This window comes from Macrobrachium nipponense, chromosome 15, assembly GCF_015104395.2.
Source record: "Macrobrachium nipponense isolate FS-2020 chromosome 15, ASM1510439v2, whole genome shotgun sequence".
NCBI lineage: Eukaryota > Metazoa > Arthropoda > Malacostraca > Decapoda > Palaemonidae > Macrobrachium > Macrobrachium nipponense.
The window spans coordinates 75,899,531-75,921,721 of NC_087208.1; the positions used below are offsets into that span (position 1 = coordinate 75,899,531).

At 37.4% G+C, this 22,191-nt stretch overlaps 1 protein-coding gene across 1 annotated transcript in view; it reads left to right on the forward strand.

Moving 5' to 3' along the window:
• LOC135195072 (piezo-type mechanosensitive ion channel component-like) overlaps positions 1 to 22,191 on the forward strand; it is a 347,594-nt gene that overhangs the window by 33,101 nt on the left and 292,302 nt on the right. Inside the window, exon 3 of the mRNA XM_064221446.1 lies at positions 17,782 to 18,968. Within this exon, the coding sequence (XP_064077516.1) occupies positions 18,902 to 18,968 (67 nt within the window). The 5' untranslated portion in view covers positions 17,782 to 18,901. The remainder of the gene's footprint in view (positions 1 to 17,781; positions 18,969 to 22,191) is intronic.

The window sequence follows — 22,191 nt, forward strand, 5'->3', positions numbered from 1 at the left end:
CAGCTGCATCCTTTAGCTTGTTTTTGATTAACGGTGTCAAGTGAACTAAGAGTAGGGAGTCTGGAAGAAACCGGTGAATTGTGCACGCATTGAATAGGGCAGCTAGCAAAATGTAAATTATCGGATGGCAGAATTTGAAAACCTCTGCGGAGCTTAAGAGCAAGTTTGAACTGCACTTTCGCCAATATACCATCCAGGTATATTACGAGAATTACCTTGATGAAATCTATAGGCAGTCCTACCCGAAGCAAGCACAGCGGAGATTGTGTTCGAATAGAATTCATTCAGATCCCTCCTGTGGTGGTCATTTCTACAATATGTGTAAGTACAAAGTAAGGCGTCTGCCGGTTGAACTATTGACCTCAAACTGGTTTCCGTGGTCGCCCTAAAGTATCTGGTTTTCTGTTGGTTTTTAAAATCCCAGTTTACCGCTGGTGGGCGGTCAGTTAGTGGGTTCACGGTAGGGAGGGATGGGGTACTGAATGACACCTGTAATGGGATGTGATCGTAGCCCGTTGCAAGATCATAGCGAATATTGCAGGTCATAAAAGAATCATGAAGTTGTGGAGATGTGATGCAGTGGTCCAGCCAGGAGGTTGTAGTAGCGTCCGCTCTATTATGTACATATGAATAGGAGGAGGGAGGTAGGAGCATTACATCGCTAATTTGGAGAGCATGATTTTGACAGAAGCGAGTAAGTTCATTATAAAATTGTTTTGTGGGGTGAGAATTAAGGTCCCCGATTATACAAATATCATCAGCAGGAGAATCATGAATAATACTGTGTAACTCCCCTAGGATCATGCAGTAATGATCAAAATTATTGTTATTTTCCCATGGCATATAAACATTTATTATTAGGATTTTAGAGTTCCCTCCTGTCACTTGAAGCCCCAGCAATCTGTCACTCCTGAATCTGAAAATAAAATATTGACTTGTTAAACACATTGCCCACCCCAAAGCATTTGCAAATTAAGTGAGTTATAATGTAATTTGCTTAAAGGTAAATAATAGCGAACGATGACAGTGACACGTGTTTGTTAGTTGCATTATGATTCCCATGCCATAGGATATCATTGGAACAGAAATTTCCGTTGAGGAAAAGGCTATCCAATGTATATGTAGTATGTATATGTATGTATGTATATATATTTATATATATATATATATATATATACTTATATATATATATACATATATATATGTGTGTGTGTGTGTGTGTGAGGAGAGAGAGAGAGAGATTAGCCGAGTTGAGTATTAGGCGACTTTGAAGGTTGTTATATAGTACACATGCAAAGATAAAGTACAGAAATTTATTTGATAACTCCAGAGGTTTCTAGTAACAGAAGAAAATATATTTTAGCTTGTGTAATTTAAGATTTTATGACGATCTGAACATTCAAATGTTTATAATTATATTATTAATTGGGAATAGTTGGGCAGTTGCTAATGAGTATTTAAATCTACTTTATTTAAAGTAAAAAGAACTGAATGAGAAATAGGGTTCTTACTTACGATATTTAATATATTCGTAGCTTTATGCCCAGCGAAGTTACGCAACATTGTGTCGGGTCAGAATTGGGATGGGTAACCACCCATGAGTTTCAGATATCGTTGCACATAAGCTCCAGTGACCATTGCTCAAACTTTCGACAAGCCAGCAAATGAAATGAAGTATCAAATACCAGAAGAGCAATTAAACAGGCAACTTAATTCCCTTTTCTAGCCCTGGCCCAAAGAAAGCAAGACATTAAAGAATAAGCGATGGCAAATAACGAAAAAAGGGATGGTCTTTCACCTCTAAGCCTGAAAGGTTATAAAAATCATGGAAAAACAGAAGCAAGAATTAAACTCCAAAGTTTGACAGTAGTGGGACATGAACGGGCTCTGACGCTCGCATTCCGAGCGTTTCTCAGTACTCGGATAATACATGGCGGGTGGACGATTGAATTCACGAAGGGCAAAAGAAAAAAGGTTAGATGAAATGATGACCAGTTCATCAGGATAGGAAATTGGAAAAGGAACTGACTTTTGGGCGGGGCGATTATTCCTTCTTAAAGTCTCTCTCTCTCTCTCTCTCTCTCTCTCTCTCTCTCTCTCTCTCTCTCTCTCTCCCAACCCCTTTTACACCCACCGCTTTCATTGTCTTACCCTTCTGGGCGTGGTCCCTTAACTTATCCCCCTGCCCCCTCCCTTTCCCCCTTCTCCCCTTTCTTCACTTTTCTCTTTCTCCTCTGAGTCCTACCTAATTTCACCACCCTCACCCAAACCTCCCCCCTTCCCCCTTATTGTCTTTTATTCCTCTTGCTTTAAAACAACTAATTCTCTATCTTCCACACACATAAATTTACAAAAAGTTTGTAGTCCACTTTTACCAGATTTTGTTCCTTCCTATTTTATCATATTTTTCCTTTCCTGTCCATATTCTTTATCGTTTCATAATTCCTGTTGTGCATTTCCATCCATGTTTTCACATGATGACGTCGTTTTCCGTCTCACCTTCATCTTCGTTACTGTAGCTTTCCTCTGCACTGTCTTGCTGTGTGCTTTATTCATTCCTCGTTTTTAATCTCATTTTGGCCTTTGTTTTCATCAGATGCTCTAAACAATACTAATTTGCTATTTATCATCATTATTATTTCCGCTGTGCCCATCCTTCCATAATATCCTTGTCCCACGCTACATTTCTCTCGTCATATTCAGCGTCTAACAGTCTTTATGCATCTGTCATCTTCATTACCTGTTATCATTTTCGTTACATTGTGTTTTGACACCAAACAGCCAAGGTTTGAAGTTGTGCACTTATTTCTTTGCTTGTATATTTGTTTTTGGATGTAATCATTTAATAACGCAAGTCATAGTTTTTTACTAATTTATTTATTTATTGAACTCGAGATAAAACCCATACAGCCCCTTTTTGATCGAATATAAATTTCTTTTCATTATTCCTCCCTAATTGAACATGTAAACGATACAGTACATAGGCCTAAAAGTTGGTGCGCGGTTGGGTTTGTGGCCTCTGGGCTGAAATTGCAGCTTATCAGATCTAATGGGAAGTGTTTACGGTTAGTCGCAACTATAATAACGTTAATTGAGCGTATCAAGATAAAGAACGTGATGATATTGTATAGATAAGTAATTGCTTCCTGAAGTACGAGAACTTGATTGGAATCCATCGAGTAACAGAGTTTACAAGTATGCCAAGGGAAATTCGAATGATATTTTGAAAAACAAAATGTGATTTAAAAAAAAAATGTGATTCGTCTTAGACGAGACAGGGTAAACTCTCCCCATCACAGGGTCCCATACCTTTACTATCCTCCCGTTGTTAAAGAATGATGGAGAACTGCTCACCAACGCTAATGGTAAAGAAGAGATGCTCCAAAATTAATGGTCTAAGAGGCTATACAGCCTTTGGTGTTGATGTTCTCGTTCACTCTGAGACTCGTCTCGCCAGATTCCCTCCACGGAATATGGAAAGGATTATAGGCAGGCGAGACAGTTGGGTGGAGAGGATCCAGATGGGTTTCCTTATCGTTTGTGGGGCGTCTGGTGCACCTTGTAAACCTGATACATGTTATCGTTTTCCTTCTTGAAATAGTTTTTCGTCTTTGATGAGCTACAATTGTAGAATGACTGTCTCTATTCAGCAAGTTGTTGCTAAAGTGTCCATTGCCGTAATTGCTGATCAGTTTACTTCTACGGTGCTCTGTAAGGTTACTGAAAAATTGTCTTTAAGCTCTCCTACGATCAACCTATTGTAAATAAGTGAAATTGCGTATCTGGTAGTTAGTCATCTGTGATGGGTGTAGTTAGAGTGAAGAGCCTGTTACTATGAATCCCATTCCGGAATGCTCACAGAGAAATCGGAAGCGTAACACCTCTGAGTCACCCTTGCTCGTGTGTGTGTGTAGATAGAGAAATAGATAGATACTTATAATATTGTGTTAATCGTTATGAATATATGCATAAGGGATAAAGAGAGGAAGAGGGAGAGATGAAAGTGTGAGATTGTTGATCAATTTTATTTTCCTAGTAAGCAGCAAAGCTCCAAGCTCCGACATTTTTCTCTGTGCAGTGTAAAGGTTTTGGATATCAACGGTTGCTCGTCATCAGTATTTGAGTAAAGTTTTGGGATGCGGTTGTTTTGTATGACTGTAAGGAGAGACAATTTACATAAACCCTGGAGGGCAGTTATGCTAATATTCCTGAAAACACAATGTTGAATGATGCTTCAATACACAAACACGTTGGATGTTTGGGAAAGGGAATCCTGCTTCGGCAAACACAATGTGGGATTCGTGCGTCCTGAGAAAAGTCGACGTGCGTTGTGGGGCTTGTCTGAGGAATGCCACACGACACTCTTTTGTCAGTTTGTCTGAAACCAATGTTTCCTTGTTCTTTTTTTTTTTATGTGCCATATCAAAGAAATGCAAAAGAATGAATTTCTGTCATTTGAATCAGTGACATTTATTCTTATTTGTTGATTTAAATGTTCTTCTCATAATTGTTTTCTTAATCTTTTGTATTGTAGTTTTTGTAGGAGTTGCCTGAAAGTACATTTTTTTTTCTTAAGCGCGCTTCCTTTTGTCAAGACAAATAAAATGGCTTATTATCTCCGACAAGGAGTTATGTTTTAGTTCTGTGTGGTTGTTTGTTTGTTTGTTTGTCTGTTAGCAGGATTATTTGGATTTTTACAAATGTTTTACTGAAAGGTGGTCTTGTGAATGGCAGAAGGTGAGTTATACTATGGATTCTCACCCGAGCCCCTCCCCTCACACACAGTGTTTAATGCCGTACAGGTGAAAATATTAGTATGCTTGGATTTTTTAGCTTTTCTTTTTATCTGTTTGATATAGGATAAGTGACCTTTTTATCTGTTTGATATAGGATAAGTGACCTTTTTATCTGTTTGATATAGGATAAGTGACCTTTTTATCTGTTTGATATAGGATAAGTGACCATTTTATCTGTTTGATATAGGATAAGTGACAAGGCCTCTGATCTGGATCATGATTTCAATATGTATCATATGAAAAGGAACGCAGGTTTTGTTTTAAATTTTATTCAGCTTAATTACTCACGTCTATTTTATTGGTATTGGTTACAGAGGTAAATATCTGGTTTTGTTGTCTTTGTTACGAATTTTGTAAGTCCAGCCAAGACATTACCAGGCACCACGTTTTTTTTCCATCGTGGATTTCTAGATAAATTACCTTATTTGGAGAAGATGCAGATGAACTTTGTTCATCAATATGGAGCAGTTGAATTAGTCACGTTTATTTTTGATTGATCACCTACAAAGGATTCCGAAACCTGCTCTGTATTCTTCATCACGTACAGAATATTGTAGTTGCATGTGAGAGAGTATCATAAACAGTTCGTTTTGGTGAGGCGGCAGGAATGCAAAGGTATTGGTCTAGAAATATAATTCATCTGAATTCCATGTTATTTTTAATCAAGAGTTTGTTATAATTAAAAGAATTCTATTTATTGGTTTCTTGTGTTCCCCTGTATATTCTTAATTCAGTGCAGTGCACTGCCCCCTCTCAGCTGCGGTAATTCATTCATAGTCATGTGAGTGACTCAGTGTTAGGTACACTGAATAATCTATCTGTAACCACTCATCCATTATTGGACATCCTGTATTATATTATCAGATTATCGTTGTAGGTCTCGTGTTCTCCCGAATTACTTCGTAGTCATACCTATTTGTAATCTGGTAACAAATTCGTTCCGGATATGCATCAGCTGAGGATATTTTGTGACTACATGAAACTAGCTGTTGAAAAAAAAAAAAAAAACAACTAGCAGCACCTCAACATCTATATTCAGTTCCCTAAGCGTAAAAGGTATCACATGAATTAAAATACACACACACATATATATAATATATATATATATATATATATATATATATATATATATATATATATATATGTGTGTGTGTGTGTGTGTGTATGTATGTATGTATATATATCACTTCTCTACGTGTAAACGGTATATGATGAGTTCATTCTCTCTCTCACACACACACACCGAAACACACACGCATGCATATATATATATATATGATATATATATATATATATTATATAATATATATATATATATATATGTATATAGATATATATATAATATATATATATATATATATGTATATAGTATATAGTATATATACATCCACAATTATTAAGCGACAAATAGCGTTTGAGATCCAATTGGCTATATCTCGTGAATAACTTATTCTCCGGGGAAATCGTAATTGGTAGGTTCTACACCACTGGTTGGATACGAGCTACCGTCTAGTTGGAAAGCAGCCACTGACTGTGTGTGACCTTTGACCAGTTAGCCACCAAACGAGGTCTGCGCATCAGCTATTACCTCTCTTGATAGATACCTACTGGTCAACGGTCACTGGACTTCATTGATTTCCAGCCAGGCATCTGTTCGAATCCCACTGGTGACGAAGCACTTATCAACTATAATCCACCTTAGGTGTAAGTTATTCCCGAGGTTTAGTCAACTGGATATTATACAACATTAGTTCATATTAAAATATGTCATGGTGTATGAGAAAAACTCCACACATACACACATATATACTATATATACATATTCACACACCTTTGTCAGTCTAGAAAATATTAAACTTTCGAGTTTTAGCAAGTCTTGTTAGATAAAGTTGTTACCTCATGGCCCTTCTCTGCCCTGGCTGCAATTTACCAGATGACTAATTACCTGCTATTTATTCATTGCTGAGATCATCAGAGACAACAATTATTTTTCGCGCATGATTAACTTCTGATAGAAATGATAAGGATGGGATTTGGAGGCTGCTGGACATGTATGGTGTAGAAATAGTTGGATTGTTTCATGACATATTTTATGATGCGAGCAAAGCTTTTGTTAAGAAACTTAGATAGAGGTGGTCTCTGTCAGAGCTGTTTAAAGTTTTTAGGGCTGGGTAATGAGAGAGGCAGGAAAGAAATGGAGTTGTGGCTATTGGTTGCACTTGGTAGTGATAGTTGGGAATAGTGAAGAAAGCTGCAGATACTGGTGAAACTGTTTTGGGGTGGTGGGCAAGGAAATGGTTTGTCCGTCTAGGTATTGTGATTCAGTTCAGCGGATCACAGAGTAATTGAAGCAAGGAAATAGCAGGATCTCTTCAGAAGGTTTGGAGAAGATAGTGTCAGTTGAATTAAAATTTATATAAAGTGATTATTGAGCTAACTCTCCTTTAAATGAAAAGGGTAATATTGTTGATTTGGGTACTTATGTTTATGAAGTTTTTCGTTTTTATGAGTCATATGCGGCTTTTTCTTGTCTTCTGTTTTATGTTTTTCTTCAAATGAACGTTTCCTTTTTTTTTTTTTTTCAAGGATTATGTGTTGGGACTTGATGCTGGATAGTGAAGTGACGACTTTTTTTTCTCTGTAGTGAGCTCCTTTTTTTTTAGTTTTTTATTGTCATGGGCTCATGTGATTTGCGCGAAGTTGTATTTTGATGTATTTTTTCTTTGTAGGCCATGTACTAGCAAGAATAGAAGATATTACTATCCACTTTGTTTATTTTGTACTATGTCTCTTTGTGGACAAATTTGTACCAATAATTGTATAATTTTGTCAATAAAATAACTAACTAAGTGAAGTGTGGATGATGAATGCTAAGTATGGTAAAAAAAAAAATTGACTTCACGCTTGAAATGGCGAGGAATGTTGACATGACAAGAATTCGTAAAAAGGTTAACGTAGATGAATCAGATTGCTTTAATGTTGTTTGGTCATTTGGAGACAGTGGAGGATAATGAACTGGTAAAAAGAGTGCAATTGTTAAAGGTAGACCATTGAGCGTAAGTCCAATATTGCAGCGGAATCGAATGGTGTTATTTCGTCTTCCAAAAAAATGGCAGCAGTCGCACTGACAGCATTTTTATTTTTTATTTTGACAAGAATTCAACCATATTTACGCCATGAGGATAGTTAAGTAAAACTTAATTGATTCTGGTTAGTAATTTTATGTGAACTAGATGATTGTAGTTTCTGAAGAGGTCGGGTCAAAGAGGGCCGGGAAAGCAACTGAGGTGGAGGGGAGGTTAGAGGCTTGTGGTTATTTTAATGTACAAGGCAAAGATGATTGACATGCATATGTCACCTTCATAAAATGTTTACTTTTAAACCTTTCAATACAACCTATGGAACTCTTTATTCATATCTGTAAAAGTCAGTAAATCAGCCTTAATCATTATATCTTGTTATCAGACCGTGACATATATAACTTCTTCAATCACCGTTTCAGGTAGAAGCCATTAAAATTGAAAAGCAATTTAAAAGCTTATACCTCAGCTCTCCAGTGAATCATTAAATTAACTAGATAAGTAAATAAAAAATATCTGTATTCAACACCGATACCTGCACCGATATGAAATTTGATCAATAGTTTCTAAATATCCTGGAAACAGTCAGTCAGAAGGATAAACAGGGATAGATGCCGAAATGGAAGGCTAGTGAAGTCTCTAAATATCCCTCTTAGACTCACGCCATGGCAACCAGCTGCATGCAAACAAAAACAAACCTGTCTACGTCTTTGATGTAAACATAACCCAGACATAATCCCAGATCACATGTGGCAGATATCTCGACCCAATTTAATCGAAGGTCACTGACCGCTGGGAGGGGGTTCTCTTCGATTTGATAGCATCACTATGTTGGTGGTTCTATTTTCTACTTTGCTCAAAAGAAGCAAACGTAAATATAAGGAAAAATTGCTTACAGGGTTTCATGAAAGTGTCATTTACCAGGAAATGCCAATTTTCTTTTACAAGCACACACTCATTGCAAAGCTTGACAAATCTTTTACTCACTGATATTTTTCTGTGGGGAACAAAACAACAGAAAATACATATAAAAAAATTTGTTTGTGTTGTTTTCCTGTCAATCGTGACTTTAGGTAGCGCGTGTTGAAAACGTCTGCAAACTCTCCTGCAAATGCCTGGGTCACACGGAAGCGAGTGTCGGAAATGTTTCAAAAGATCAGGCAGCGATACGTCAACATGTGATCGTGAAACGGCAAAATGAGTGGAGGGAATGTAAAGTGCTGGCAACGAAATGAGACGAAATTGGATTGTCCCTTTCCTGACTAGTTGTTGTTGGTTTTACGATCTCTGAAATGACGAGTGAACTTGTGTCATTTCTGTAAGTAGTAGTAATAATAATCACTATTATTATTATTATTATTATTATTATTATTATTATTATTATTATTATCCACCGACTTCCCGTAGTCGAAAAGATTTTTTTTCCCATTTTATACAACTTTGTTCACACGTGTCCCGTACTAAAGGCGCCCAGGTTTCTGTGTCTGGGTGATTTGTATGTCATTTACAGGTAATAGAAAGAGCACCATAGAATTAGTGAACGTCAGCATGTCGGCGTACTAAAATTTAGTTTGAAACAGCCGTTGCTGAAAGTTGATGGAGCTTTGATTTTGTGTGGTTCTAGTTCAAAATTCTTGTGCAAAATGTTTTCTTTTGAATTCAAGAACCGTGAGGATTAGCGTAGAGCATCTCATATTGCATTTTTTATGAGGGGGCTACCGGTCTTAAGAAGTGGAACCTGGTGTTTTATTTATCTTGTGTTTTCTTAGGTTGCAAAATAGTTTGACACAGATGCTACACACTTGCCTGTGACCATGCACACGCAGTCACACACACTATTTAAATTCCTGGTTGTGCAGTTCTGAATTCGTTTGGCTGAAACAACATGGCATTAACCAGGTTCAAGGAGTGTTTGGTTCTTGTAGTAGTAATTCCACTCAAAGTGGAATTGTGGGATTTTGGTTCAGAAAGTCTCCCTCAGAACATTTTTTCCCCACTTTATATTTTGCTGGTTTCAATTTGGTACCTTCTTGTCAAATTATATATATATATATATATATATATATATATATATATATATATATATATATATATATATATATATATATATATATGGAAATTCACAAAATGTTAATAAACCCTCACAGAACCGCAGTTCGGTTAAGAATTCGATGTCATGAAACAGATGGAATTCGGGTCAGAGTACTGTAACGGCGTCATGTCAAACAAACACTCGTAGGAAATTCAGACATTTTTTTACGATCATTTTGGATGAATAGATTTAAATTAGTTTTAATTTGTCTGTCCTCCAGTTAAAGCACCAAAATGGATGCTGGCAACGTAAGCAAAACCGAATAGGATGCCTTTGCGTCATTTTGAAAATGTTATCATTACTGAACATTGATTAATGAGATAAACTCTTTGGTTTCATTCATGTCTTTGTGTAGAGTAAAATGGGCAAGATTTCGATTTGGAAGGTGAATGAGGCACAAATGATAAGTCTCCCTCCATCTTTCTTTCCACCCTCTTCTCACAGTTGAGTCAGGTTTTCCTCCGGTTACACCTTTCAATCCTTTCTACTGTCAGTTTCCGATTGAGCGCTGAATGACTTTATAGATCCCAGGGCTTGGCCTCTGGCCTAAAATCTATATTCTATTCTATTGTACCCCATAGGACGGATAGCGCCGTCAGCGCATCTTAATTAGTGCGCTGTAGACAATACTTAGGGGTCTTTGCAGCTTCCCTTCGGCCCCTTTCACTGTACCTCCGTTCCTATTCTCTTTCTTCCATCTAGCTTTCCTCCTTTTCCAGTCATTGTTTTATAGTGCAGCTGCGAGGTTTTCTTCCTCATATACCATTCAAACTTCCTTACTGTCAATTTCCGTTTCAGCGTTGAATGACCTCGTAGGTCCAAGCGCTTGGCCTTTTGCCTAAACTCTATATTCTGTTATATTCTGTAATTATTCTCTCAAAGTTTATTATGGAGGGACATTGTATTGACTTCATTATATAGTTTGTTTGAGCGTTCATTGTATACGCATCATCGGTAATATGATTGTAGAATCGATTATTGTGGCGTCATAGCAATATCAGTTACATCATGAAATATTACAATGACTTAACGCAAGATTGTCGAGACCATTGTGGATGATTTATTCTAACGTTCATTGTATTATATAATGTACCGAACATATTGATAAAGTTTATTAAATAGAAACTGTATGTTGCTTATGAAACAGAACTTTATGTTGGTATTATTATAAAAATGTATTCAAACATGTGACGCTGTAATGAAGTCATTGGAAGCTAATAGTATTATGAGGTGCATTTCGTAACATGATAAGGTTTATGAGAAGGAAAATAGCCAAATTGCACAACAATCGCCAGTTATGGGAAACTGTCATGAAGATTCCCACCGCAACAGGATCCTGGGGGTAAATTCTCTACGTTAACTTTCATTTGTCGGAGCCAGTCAGAGCTGGAGAAGGCTCTGGTTTAAATCGGTTTCAAGTCCAGGCGGCTCTGAGTTGGCTTTTAGTTGACAGCGGGAGAGAGAGGTGGGACCCCCAATCCCTTCGGCACGTCGACATTGCAAGGCGGACTTTACAGATATATGAAAGAGCAATATATTGGAAATAATAATAATAATTATAGTAATAATAATAATAGTAGTATTAATAGAAATCATGATGATGAAAATAATTTACCCTTCTCTTCCGAAGTAATAACAATAATAATAATGATGATGTGATAATGAAGATGACGAAGATTTTTCTTTCATATTCTCTATATAATACTAATAATAATGATAATAATAATAATGATTATTATTATTATTTTTTTTTATTTTTTTTATTTTTATTTTTTTTTTTTTTGCTCTATTACAGTCCTCTAATTCGACTGGGTGGTATTTATAGTGTGGGGTTCCGGGTTGCATCCTGCCTCCTTAGGAGTCCATCACTTTTCTTACTATGTGTGCCGTTTCTAGGATCACACACTTCTGCATGAGACCTGGAGCTACTTCAGCCTCTAGTTTTTCTAGATTCCTTTTCAGGGATCTTGGGATCGTGCCTAGTGCTCCTATGATTATGGGTACGATTTCCACTGGCATATCCCATATCCTTCTTATTTCTATTTTCAGATCTTGATACTTATCCATTTTTTCCCTCTCTTTCTCTTCAACTCTGGTGTCCCATGGTATTGCGACATCAATGAGTGATACTTTCTTCTTGATTTTGTCAATCAACGTCACGTCTGGTCTATTTGCACGTATCACCCTATCCGTTCTGATACCATAGTCCCAGAGGATCTTTGCCTGATCGTTTTCTATCACTCCCTCAGGTTGGTGCTCGTACCACTTATTACTGCAAGGTAGCTGATGTTTCTTGCACAGGCTCCAGTGGAGGGCTTTTGCCACTGAATCATGCCTCTTTTTGTACTGGTTCTGTGCAAGTGCCGGGCATTCACTTGCTATGTGGTTTATGGTTTCATTTTTCGTATTGCACTTCCTACATATGGGAGAGATGTTATTTCCGTCTATCGTACTTTGAACATATCTGGTTCTTAGGGCCTGATCTTGTGCCGCTGTTATCATTCCTTCAGTTTCCTTCTTTAGCTCTTCCCTCTGTAGCCATTGCCAATTGTCATCGCTGGCTAGTTCTTTAGTCTGTCTCATGTATTGTCCGTGCATTGGTTTGTTGTGCCAGTCCTCTGTTTCTCTCTGTCTTTCTCCTGTCTCTGTATATTTCTGGGTCTTCGTCTACTTTTATTAGTCCTTCTTCCCATGCACTCTTTAGCCACTCGTCTTCACTGGTTTTCAGATATTGCCCCAGTGCTCTGTTTTCAATGTTGACGCAGTCCTCTATACTTAGTAGTCTCTCCCTCCTTCCTTTCGTGTTATGTATAGTCTGTCCGTATTTGCTCTTGGGTGTAGTGCTTTGTGTATTGTCATTTGTTTCCTGGTTTTCTGATCTATGCTGCGGAGTTCTGCCTTCGTCCATTCCACTATTCCTGCGCTGTATCTGATTACTGGCACTGCCCATGTGTTTATGGCTTTTATCATATTTCCTCCATTGAGTTTTGACTTGAGTATCGCCTTGAGTCTCTGCATATATTCTTTCCTGATCGCGTCCTTCATCTCTTGGTGTTTTATATCTCCCCCTTCCATTATTCCCAGGTATTTGTATCCTGTCTCATCTATGTGTTTGATGTTGCTCCCATCTGGTAGCTTTATCCCTTCAGTTCTCGTTACTTTGCCTTTTTGTATGTTGACTAAGGCGCATTTTTCTATTCCAAACTCCATCCTGATGTCCACAGATACAATCCTTACAGTCTGGATTAGGGTATCTATTTCCTTGATGCTCTTACCATACAGCTTGATGTCGTCCATGAACATCAGATGGTTGATTTTGTTGCCTCTTTTCTTGAGTTGGTACCCGGCATCCATCTTCTGTAGTACTTTTGTCATGGGAATCATGGCTACTACGAAGAGTAGTGGGGACAGTGAGTCGCCCTGGAAGATCCCTCTCCTGATATTAACCTCTGCTAGTCTTATTCCAGAGCTTGTAAGTATTGTATTCCAGTTGCGCAGCGTATTTTTGAGGAAGCTGATGGTATTTTCCTCTGCCCCATATATTTTCAGGCATTCTATTAGCCATGTGTGTGGTATCATGTCGAAGGCTTTCTTATAGTCTATCCATGCCATGCTTAGGTTGGTTTTCCTTCTCCTACTGTTCTTCATTACCATTTTGTCTATCAGGAGCTGGTCTTTTGTGCCCCTACACTTCCTTCTGCAGCCTTTCTGTTGGTAGGGGATGGTGTTTGTCTCCTCTAGGTAGTTGTATAGCCTTTCACTGATGATACCTGTTAGTAACTTCCACATTATTGGTAGGCAGGTGATAGGCCTGTAGTTACTGGCTATATTTCCCTTACTCTTGTCTTTTTGTACTAAGGATGTTCTTCCTGTGGTCATCCATTTGGGTGCTTGGTGATTTGAGATACAATGCTGGAGTTGTTCTGCTATTCGTGGGTGTAGGGCCTTGAAGTTTTTGAGCCAGTATCCATGGACTTCATCGGGACCTGGGGTTTTCCAGTTTGGCATTTTCTTTAGTTGGTGTCTGACTGTGTCTGTCGTGATCTCTGTGAATCTTTGTTTTATTCTCCCTGTTTCTTCTTCCTTGACTTCCTGGAGCCATGTTGCATGTTTGTTGTGTGATACCGGATTGCTCCATATGTTTTCCCAGAGTCTCTTACTTGGTTCGGCTTCAGGAATTTCTGGGTGGTTGTCTTCCCCTCTTAGTTGGCTGTATAGTCTTTTCTGGTTGGTTCCGAATAGTTTGTTCTGTTGGTATCCTTATTCCTGTTCATGTACCGTTGGATCTTGTGTGCTTTGGCCTTAAGCCTCTGTTTTACATCTTCTATTGTGTTGTTTAGTCCCCTCTCTTGTACTTTGTATTTCTCGTTGAGTTCCTCCTTTGTTTTCTTGCTTCTTAGCCTTTTTTCTGCCATCTCTTTCAGTTTACTCAAGTCAGATCTCATCACCATGATTTGCTTTTCCAGGCGCCTTTTCCAAGGAGGTTGCTGTTTTGGTTTCTGTTGGGTTGGTTGTGACGGTGGTGTTGGTGTTCGAATCCCCATCAGTTCTGCTACTAATCTTGCTCCTGCATATGTCAAGTTATTTGTTTCTGTGATACTGGTGGTGTGTATTAGGCCCATTATTTCATTGGACCTCACTTGTTTTCTCCCTTAATTTCTTGGTGTTGTAGGCTTTCATGGTGGGGATCTTTGTTCTCTCTGTATCTGGCTCCATCCATTGTCTAATCTTTTCTAACCCATTCCGTCCTCTCTGTTACTTCGTCGGTGTTTCTTCGTGTGTCGTTGTTTGATACTTCATCCTCCCTGTCGTCTTCTGTGGCATCGTCTCTCAGTTCGTCTTCGTGTAATTCGTTGTCGTGTGACATTTCCCTTTCCAGTTCTTCTCTTTCTGTTGGGGAGAGCCAGTTCTTTTTCTTTATGTTCCTTACTTGATCTGCCAGCCTCTGCTCTGTTTGGGGGGTGTTATTCCACTCATTCCAGATGTTGATCAATCTTCTTCTATATCCTCTCTCCGTCGGGTTGCTTCTGATGTAGCATCTCCATATTTCCTTATTTCTTCTCTTGTCCATTTCTTCCTTTTTGCCTCTGTAGCTCCAATCTCAGGCTGTTGATTACTTTCGTTGTGGTGATCAGTTGCTGGATGACGACCTCCAAGTACCTGACCGTCTTCCCCTTCAATTGGGTTGAATACCTGGTTGCCGGACGAAGCTCCTCTGTTGCCAGAGGTTCCATTTACGTCGTTGTCGTTTATTCCTTCATTTCTTTCCATCATTGCTGAGTTTTGCTATTTAACCCATAGCTGGACCCTACCTCATCAGGGATAGGTACTCATTTACAGCTGAGTAGACTGAGGAAATTATGGTAAAGATCCTTTCCCAAGGAATCAACGCCGAGGAGAGCGGTCACCCATCCAACGACTGACCAGCCCCAATGTTGCTTAACTTGACTTAAGTCTATTGAAGACCTAAACAACTCCTCCACGGCGCCACATTATTATTATTATTATATATTATATTATTATTATTATTAATTATTATCGTATTATTATTATTATTATTATTGTTAATTATTATTATTATATTAATGATATAATAGTATTATTATTATTATTATTATTATATAGAGAATATTAAAAAAGTCATCGTCATCTTCATTATCATATCATTATTATTATTATTATTATTTCGGAAGAGAAGGGTAAATTATTTTCATCAGCATGATTTCTATTATTACTATTATTATTATTGTTACTGTAAAGGAAGTGGAAAGAAACAACGCGTCCGTCTTACACAAAAGCAGAAAACCACAGTTGGAACTGTACAGTTGGAAGAGACTGGTTGTCGAGGGAGTTTCATTTACTTTGTTTTAATACGAGAGACGCTAATAAATACAGCCTTTTTTTTTATTCGCAGATATTGCGAATTCGGCTTTAATCTTTTAAATCTTTTGTAAGTAAACCAGTATAAAAGTATTTATATATTTAATTATGTATATCCAGCGCTGTATATCTGACTGGCTATATTTTCGCACACACACACCCCAGTGCGTGTGTGTGGATATATATATATATATATATATATATATATATATATATATATATATATATATATATATATATATATAAAGATTGTTGAAGGAGGAAGTACATCTCAGGTGGTCCTTAAAATACATTTATTGCAACGTTTCTAAACACAAAGGTTTCATTTTCAAGCTATATGGACAGAATGAAAATGAAACCTCTGTGTTTTGAACCGTTGCAATAAATGTATTTTAAGGACCGCCTGAGATATACTTCCCCTTACAATAGTCTGTTATTGTTCGAGTTACTGGTAACCGCCATATCTTAAAACGTTGTGTGTTATATATTATATATATATATATATATATATATATATATATATATATATATATATATATATATATAATACACCCACACACGCACACGCATATGTATATATTTTTTGTGTGTTTGCGTGCGCCTGTTTGTTTATGTATGATTTCATCATGGAACAATTTTAAAATTGCTATTTTGCAACTGAGCAAAATAACAAAAACAAGATAAAAAAAGTCTGCAAGGACATTGAAAGCAATCATCAGGTCAGAGACCCTAAAATAGGTTATGCTTGGTTACTCTTGCGCTCATATGGCAGTATGATGTCGAAAACGTCCATGAATGGCAATCCAAAAACCATAAAGGGTCTAAGAATCTTTTCTAAGGATTTATTAGAGTAATGGGTTTCAATGGTTTTTAGAGCAGAATTTAATGAGTCTGGCAGCATGATGCCAGAGGAGCGAAAAACCTTTTGGCCTGAAAAAAAAAACTATAAATTTATTGATTACCGCTGAGATGTCTATTTATGATTATTTAATATTTGCCATGAACAACTGAAGCTGCTGCAAAAAAGAGAAGAATATTTAAAAAACAATTCTGCCATACAACTTTTACGTACCACGTCCAGCTATGGAGAGTTGCTTGTTACATATTTATACTTTACAGCTTTGTGCTTCCAAAAGAGAGAGAGAGAGAGAGAGAGAGAGAGAGAGAGAGAGAGAGAGAGAGAGAGAGAGAGAGACCTCAGCGAAGTCAGATATGGTGTTTTGATCAATCGGGGAGCTGCATTGCGTATCTTGAGATCTCCCGTCCAGTATGTACTTTATTTTTTGAAGCAGGGAGAGAATAGCTGTTGGTGTAGAGGAAACGTAAGGGAAATATTTACACGCAGTAAACTAAGAGACAAGTAAGCCAGCTGATCCATTTAGAAACAATATCCGTAGTCACTGTGCGTGTGTTGTAGTAATTTATTTGAATTAAATTTCGTACAGTAAAAGATTTATAAAGGATGGATAGAAAAGGGTCGGAAAGAACACTCGGATGCATTGATACACTATATGCAAAACAGGCACGCATAGAAGAGATGGAGACAAGAAATGGCTCCACCATCGTCTGCCAAAGAGACATATCAGGACATGTAAGACAGGCAACTGGACAGAAATACGCACATGCGTATAATGACAACGCACACACACACACACACACGCCCACAACAAACCAGTTGACCCATAGGGCGTAGAATAAGGGCACTTGCGAAGCTTAGTTTTACAGCAAGGAAGACTGTAAGGATCAGACATCGTTGTCGCGAGGAATGCTGAGGAAACTCTCTTGCAAATTTATTTGTTTTTCCGTGAGGCGAGGCCATGGTTTTTATAAGTGTTTTCATTTTCCAAGCAAGTTTCATATTCGCTGGTGCATGCATTTTGATGACAGGTTTCCTTCAAAACTAGCCATTAAGAGTTTTTTCTTATCTTTGCAGATCCGTCACGCGGACCGAAGAAATCTTCCAGCAGCTCTGTAAAAAGAGGCCTTACTGTGTGGTGCTCATGTCCATACAGTGCCTCAGTAGATCTACGTACTCATGGCAGGCTCAGGCTTCTTCCATATACTCCCTCACATAACGCTCACCTTATTGCATTTTAAGCCATAGCTTTATCTCAAGGAAAACCTCGCTTTTGGGAAACTTTCAGTTTCCATCAGTCACCAACTTAAGAATGAAGTAGTTTTCTCGTTTATACATAAGCACATTTGTTCTCTAGTGAGGCAGTCAATTTTGATGTCATTGAGAGTTAGTTACTGGTTGTAGACATTTCGAATTCATATTTAAAGTGGCATTTATAAACATTATAAGAGCAGCCGTTGTCAGTGAATGTAGTTTTCCTAGATATGTGATAGGTATGTGAATGCACATTAGTTGTGGACTTAGTTTTATTAGAATAACCGAATTTTACTGTTAAGGGTAAGTCAACTTGTTCAGATGTGACGACGTGCCTTCTTTTAGCATCAGAGTATATTTTGTGACACCAGGAGAAGGGCATCTCCCAAAGAATACGGCCCGGCGGAATATTGATTGCATTAAACTACCTCACTTTGTCTGCATTTGGTGGATTCACAGTTTTCCCGAAGGGCAGTCGTTGTATACACACATCCTGTAGTATGTACGTCAACATCGTTATTTGTTACGATAGAGAGATTTAATGGTAGATATTAAGAGATGTTTAGAGTTTTAAATTTATTTAGCTAAGAGGTGGTTTAGTCAGTGTTGAAGATCATTTCTGATTTTGGAGGTTACTAGTTCATAAAAGTTGGAATGTTTGATGTTTGGTAAGACTTCGGGAATTAGATTTAGAGCTCTAGAATTGCTGACGGTTTCTATGTATATATGAATTATGTCCTAAAGTGCCTGCCAGTGCTTCGCCACGAGGTTTTACCCTGTCACGCCTCTGTGCTTGAAATTTGTTTGTTAGTGAATCATTCTAGAATTATTCTAGAAGCATCAGCCCTTTCTCTGCCAGTTGAAACCAGCTGATTAAATACCAAGAGCCTGTCGGGAGATTTTATGAAGTGTGCTCATCTTCAAGAAACCGCCCAAATTCAAGATGGCCGCGCATCAGATGATAGCTACGCTTGTTTTCCGTCTTCTTCTTCCCATTGTCCTAGGAATATGTGAGTATAAATATGGCATTTTTTTTATTTATCTGATCTTTTTAGAGTGCTAACCAGGTGCTGTAAACTTTACCAGTGTGTCTTTCAAAAAATTTGTTTTCCAGAAAGGATGCTCCGAGGTTTTGGCAGTGTATAGACAGAAGCCTATAAATATATACTGTATATACGTATATATATTATATATATATATATATATATATATATATATAGTATATATATATATATATATATGCTTGTTACCTCAAAAACCTTAAACCCAAATGAAGACACTCTGCCGAACGTGGCAAAATTCAAACTAACAAAGACAACATGGCTACCCTTCACCAGACATCAGGAATCCTCATTTAGTTTTAAGTTTGCGTGGTGATAAGCGTGTCCAAAAAAGAGTTAGGAAATTGGGAAGGAGTCTGTGTAACAAAAAAATGCGCATAAGTGAGGAGATGTGACTATTTAAGTACTTGGCCACTCAAGGAAAAAAAATTGAATGATTGGAACTAGTACTACTGTCTTTCGACATCGTCAGACTTACAATGTAATTTGTATATATATATATATATATATATATATATATATATATATATATATATATATATATATATATATATATATAAAGCACAGAAACAAGCATGCCAAGACTCTACAAGCAACTTGACAGGGAAAATAGGCGTTCTTGCTTCACATGCCCATATGTAAACTTCTATAAGTTTGCGTGCATATACAGAAAACACAAACATACCTCCACTTTGGTAGAGAAGCAATGGGCTTTTGGAAAATATGTCGTAAATAAGTACACATAGTACAGTACATACACACACACATACACACACACATACACACACACACATATATATATATATATATATATATATATTGTGTGCACGTTTGTAATGTGCTGTATGTACTTATCACGACATATTTTCCCAAAACCCCTTGCTTCTCTACCAAAGTGGAGGTACATGCACGCAAAAGTTTACATAGGTGCATGTAAAGCAAGAATGCCTACTGTCCCTTTGAAGTTGCTTGTAGAGTCTCGACATACTTGGTTCTGTGCTTTAATCTCTCTCGGAACTGGTGAAAGATTCCGTTGGCGGAGCTCCTGCGAAAGCGAGTGGCTTCTTGAAAGCAATAGCCCAAAATATCAAAGGTCATGGTAGGGCTCTCTCTCTCTCTCTCTCTTTCTCTCTCTCTCTCTCTCTCTCACGGCACGTCTATAGCGTCTATTTCCATTAGGAAATCTATTCATGTGGTAGGGAAAGAAGGTCTAGATTTATTGTACATTCTTCATAACATGAGCCGGTGCTTTATGATTAGAAGCAGTATCATTTTCCATTACCATGCTACGTTATATTAGGCCTTTGAAACCTCACATAAACACACATGGGCACTCAATTATTCCGCTTGAATACTTTATATATCGCCTCATCAGCTTAGAATTTTAATTCTTGGCACCGTGGTTCGAGCCCATGAGCCGACGAATTCCTTATCAACTAAAAAATTCCCCTTCGGTTAACATAAATGAAAATATATTAGTTCCGAGGTAGAGCAAATTAGATATTAAAGGACATTTGTAGCTTAATGCGTGTATATGAATCATGGTGATGTGATGAAATTCATATAATGTGATTATTTATATGTGTAAACAGTATAATAAGGTTTAGGTGAGACTTATTGTAGGACCCGTTAAGATAATAATAATAATAATAATAGTCGCAGGTTTGTCAAGATGTTTACAGACTCAACGAACCCGTCCTCCTGAATTACGACCTAAAGATTTTATGAAACCTTTTTATTGCAATGGTTGTTTTTGAAGTTGCTCGGTTAACACAGCACGCTCATCGTATTATCTTATACAGACGTTCGTTTTATTGTATTATCGGTACATACCCTTCGTACCCTACTTTCTACATCCGGGGACGTTGTTTTTACGAACGTCAGCGAGGAAAGGAATGTCATGGGGCTATTCCTTTATATACGTGCCAGTATGTAAGTCACTTTTAGCCTATACTGTGAATGATGTACCTAGTCGTTAGTCGACAGTTGTGGGTGGCAGAGGATGTTTAAGGAAAGATAGTAATAATAAGTGTGCTATCAAAAGTTATACTATCAAAGCCTCGTTCAGAATAAGTGGGAGTCCTAGACGAGGTCACCCTCACCCCGCCTTGATCAACAGTACACCACCACAGTAAATGAATTGCATTAGAAGACGCCACGCTATTTCTGGATCGCAGAAATCCAAATGAGTCACCACTGGCTATTTTGATATGGAGTATCCGGTTCACCACGGAGGCGATATGGGGTAACGAGAGACACGTTGAAGGAGAGAGAAAAATCCAGACACAATGACAGGCATCTGTATGTTAGAGTAAGATTTATAGAGAGAGAGAGAGAGAGAGAGAGAGAGAGAGAGAGAGAGAGAGAGAGAGAGATATCTTCCTTGCATGAGAGGGAGCAAGTAAGTAAATTAATTGACGGGGAAAAGGTTAAAGGACAGGAGACAGAAGAAGAAACGTAAACATACGCGCTAAACTGGGAGATAAAGCAAAGTGAACTTAATTCATACCCAAGTAATATTAAAGCAGAAAAGTGTTTAGAGAAAGGTACACTGACAATCACACCAAGTTGAGAGGGGAAAAAGTCCATAGTTAGTTTTCTATGCATTCTTGAATACACCCCGCCCTTCATATCTCATTAAGCGCTTTTCTTGAGTGAACGGTGCCACGCCTTATCTTCAGAAAGAACGTGATTCTTAAAATTCGTTTGGTTATTGCAAAATTAAATCACACACAAAATGCGTATATTATCACAAGACTAAAAACACAAAACTCGTTTAGTTATTGCAAAACTAAAACGCTCACAAAATTCGTATAATTATTATAAAACTAAAACACACAAAATTCGTATTGTTATTTAAAAACTAAAATACACAAAATTCGTATAGTTATTTAAAAACTAAAACACACAAAATTCGTATAGTTATTACAAAACTAAAACACAATACTCGTATAGTTATTGCAAAACTAAAACACTCACAAAATTCCTATAATTATTACAAAACTCAAACAGAACATTTGTATAGTTATTGTAGAACTAAAACACTCACAAAATTCTTATAATTATTTCAAAACTAAAACACAAAATTCGTATAGTTATTGCAAAACTAAAACTTACACAAAATTCGTATAGTTATTGCAAAACTAACAAACACACCACACACATGTTGCCA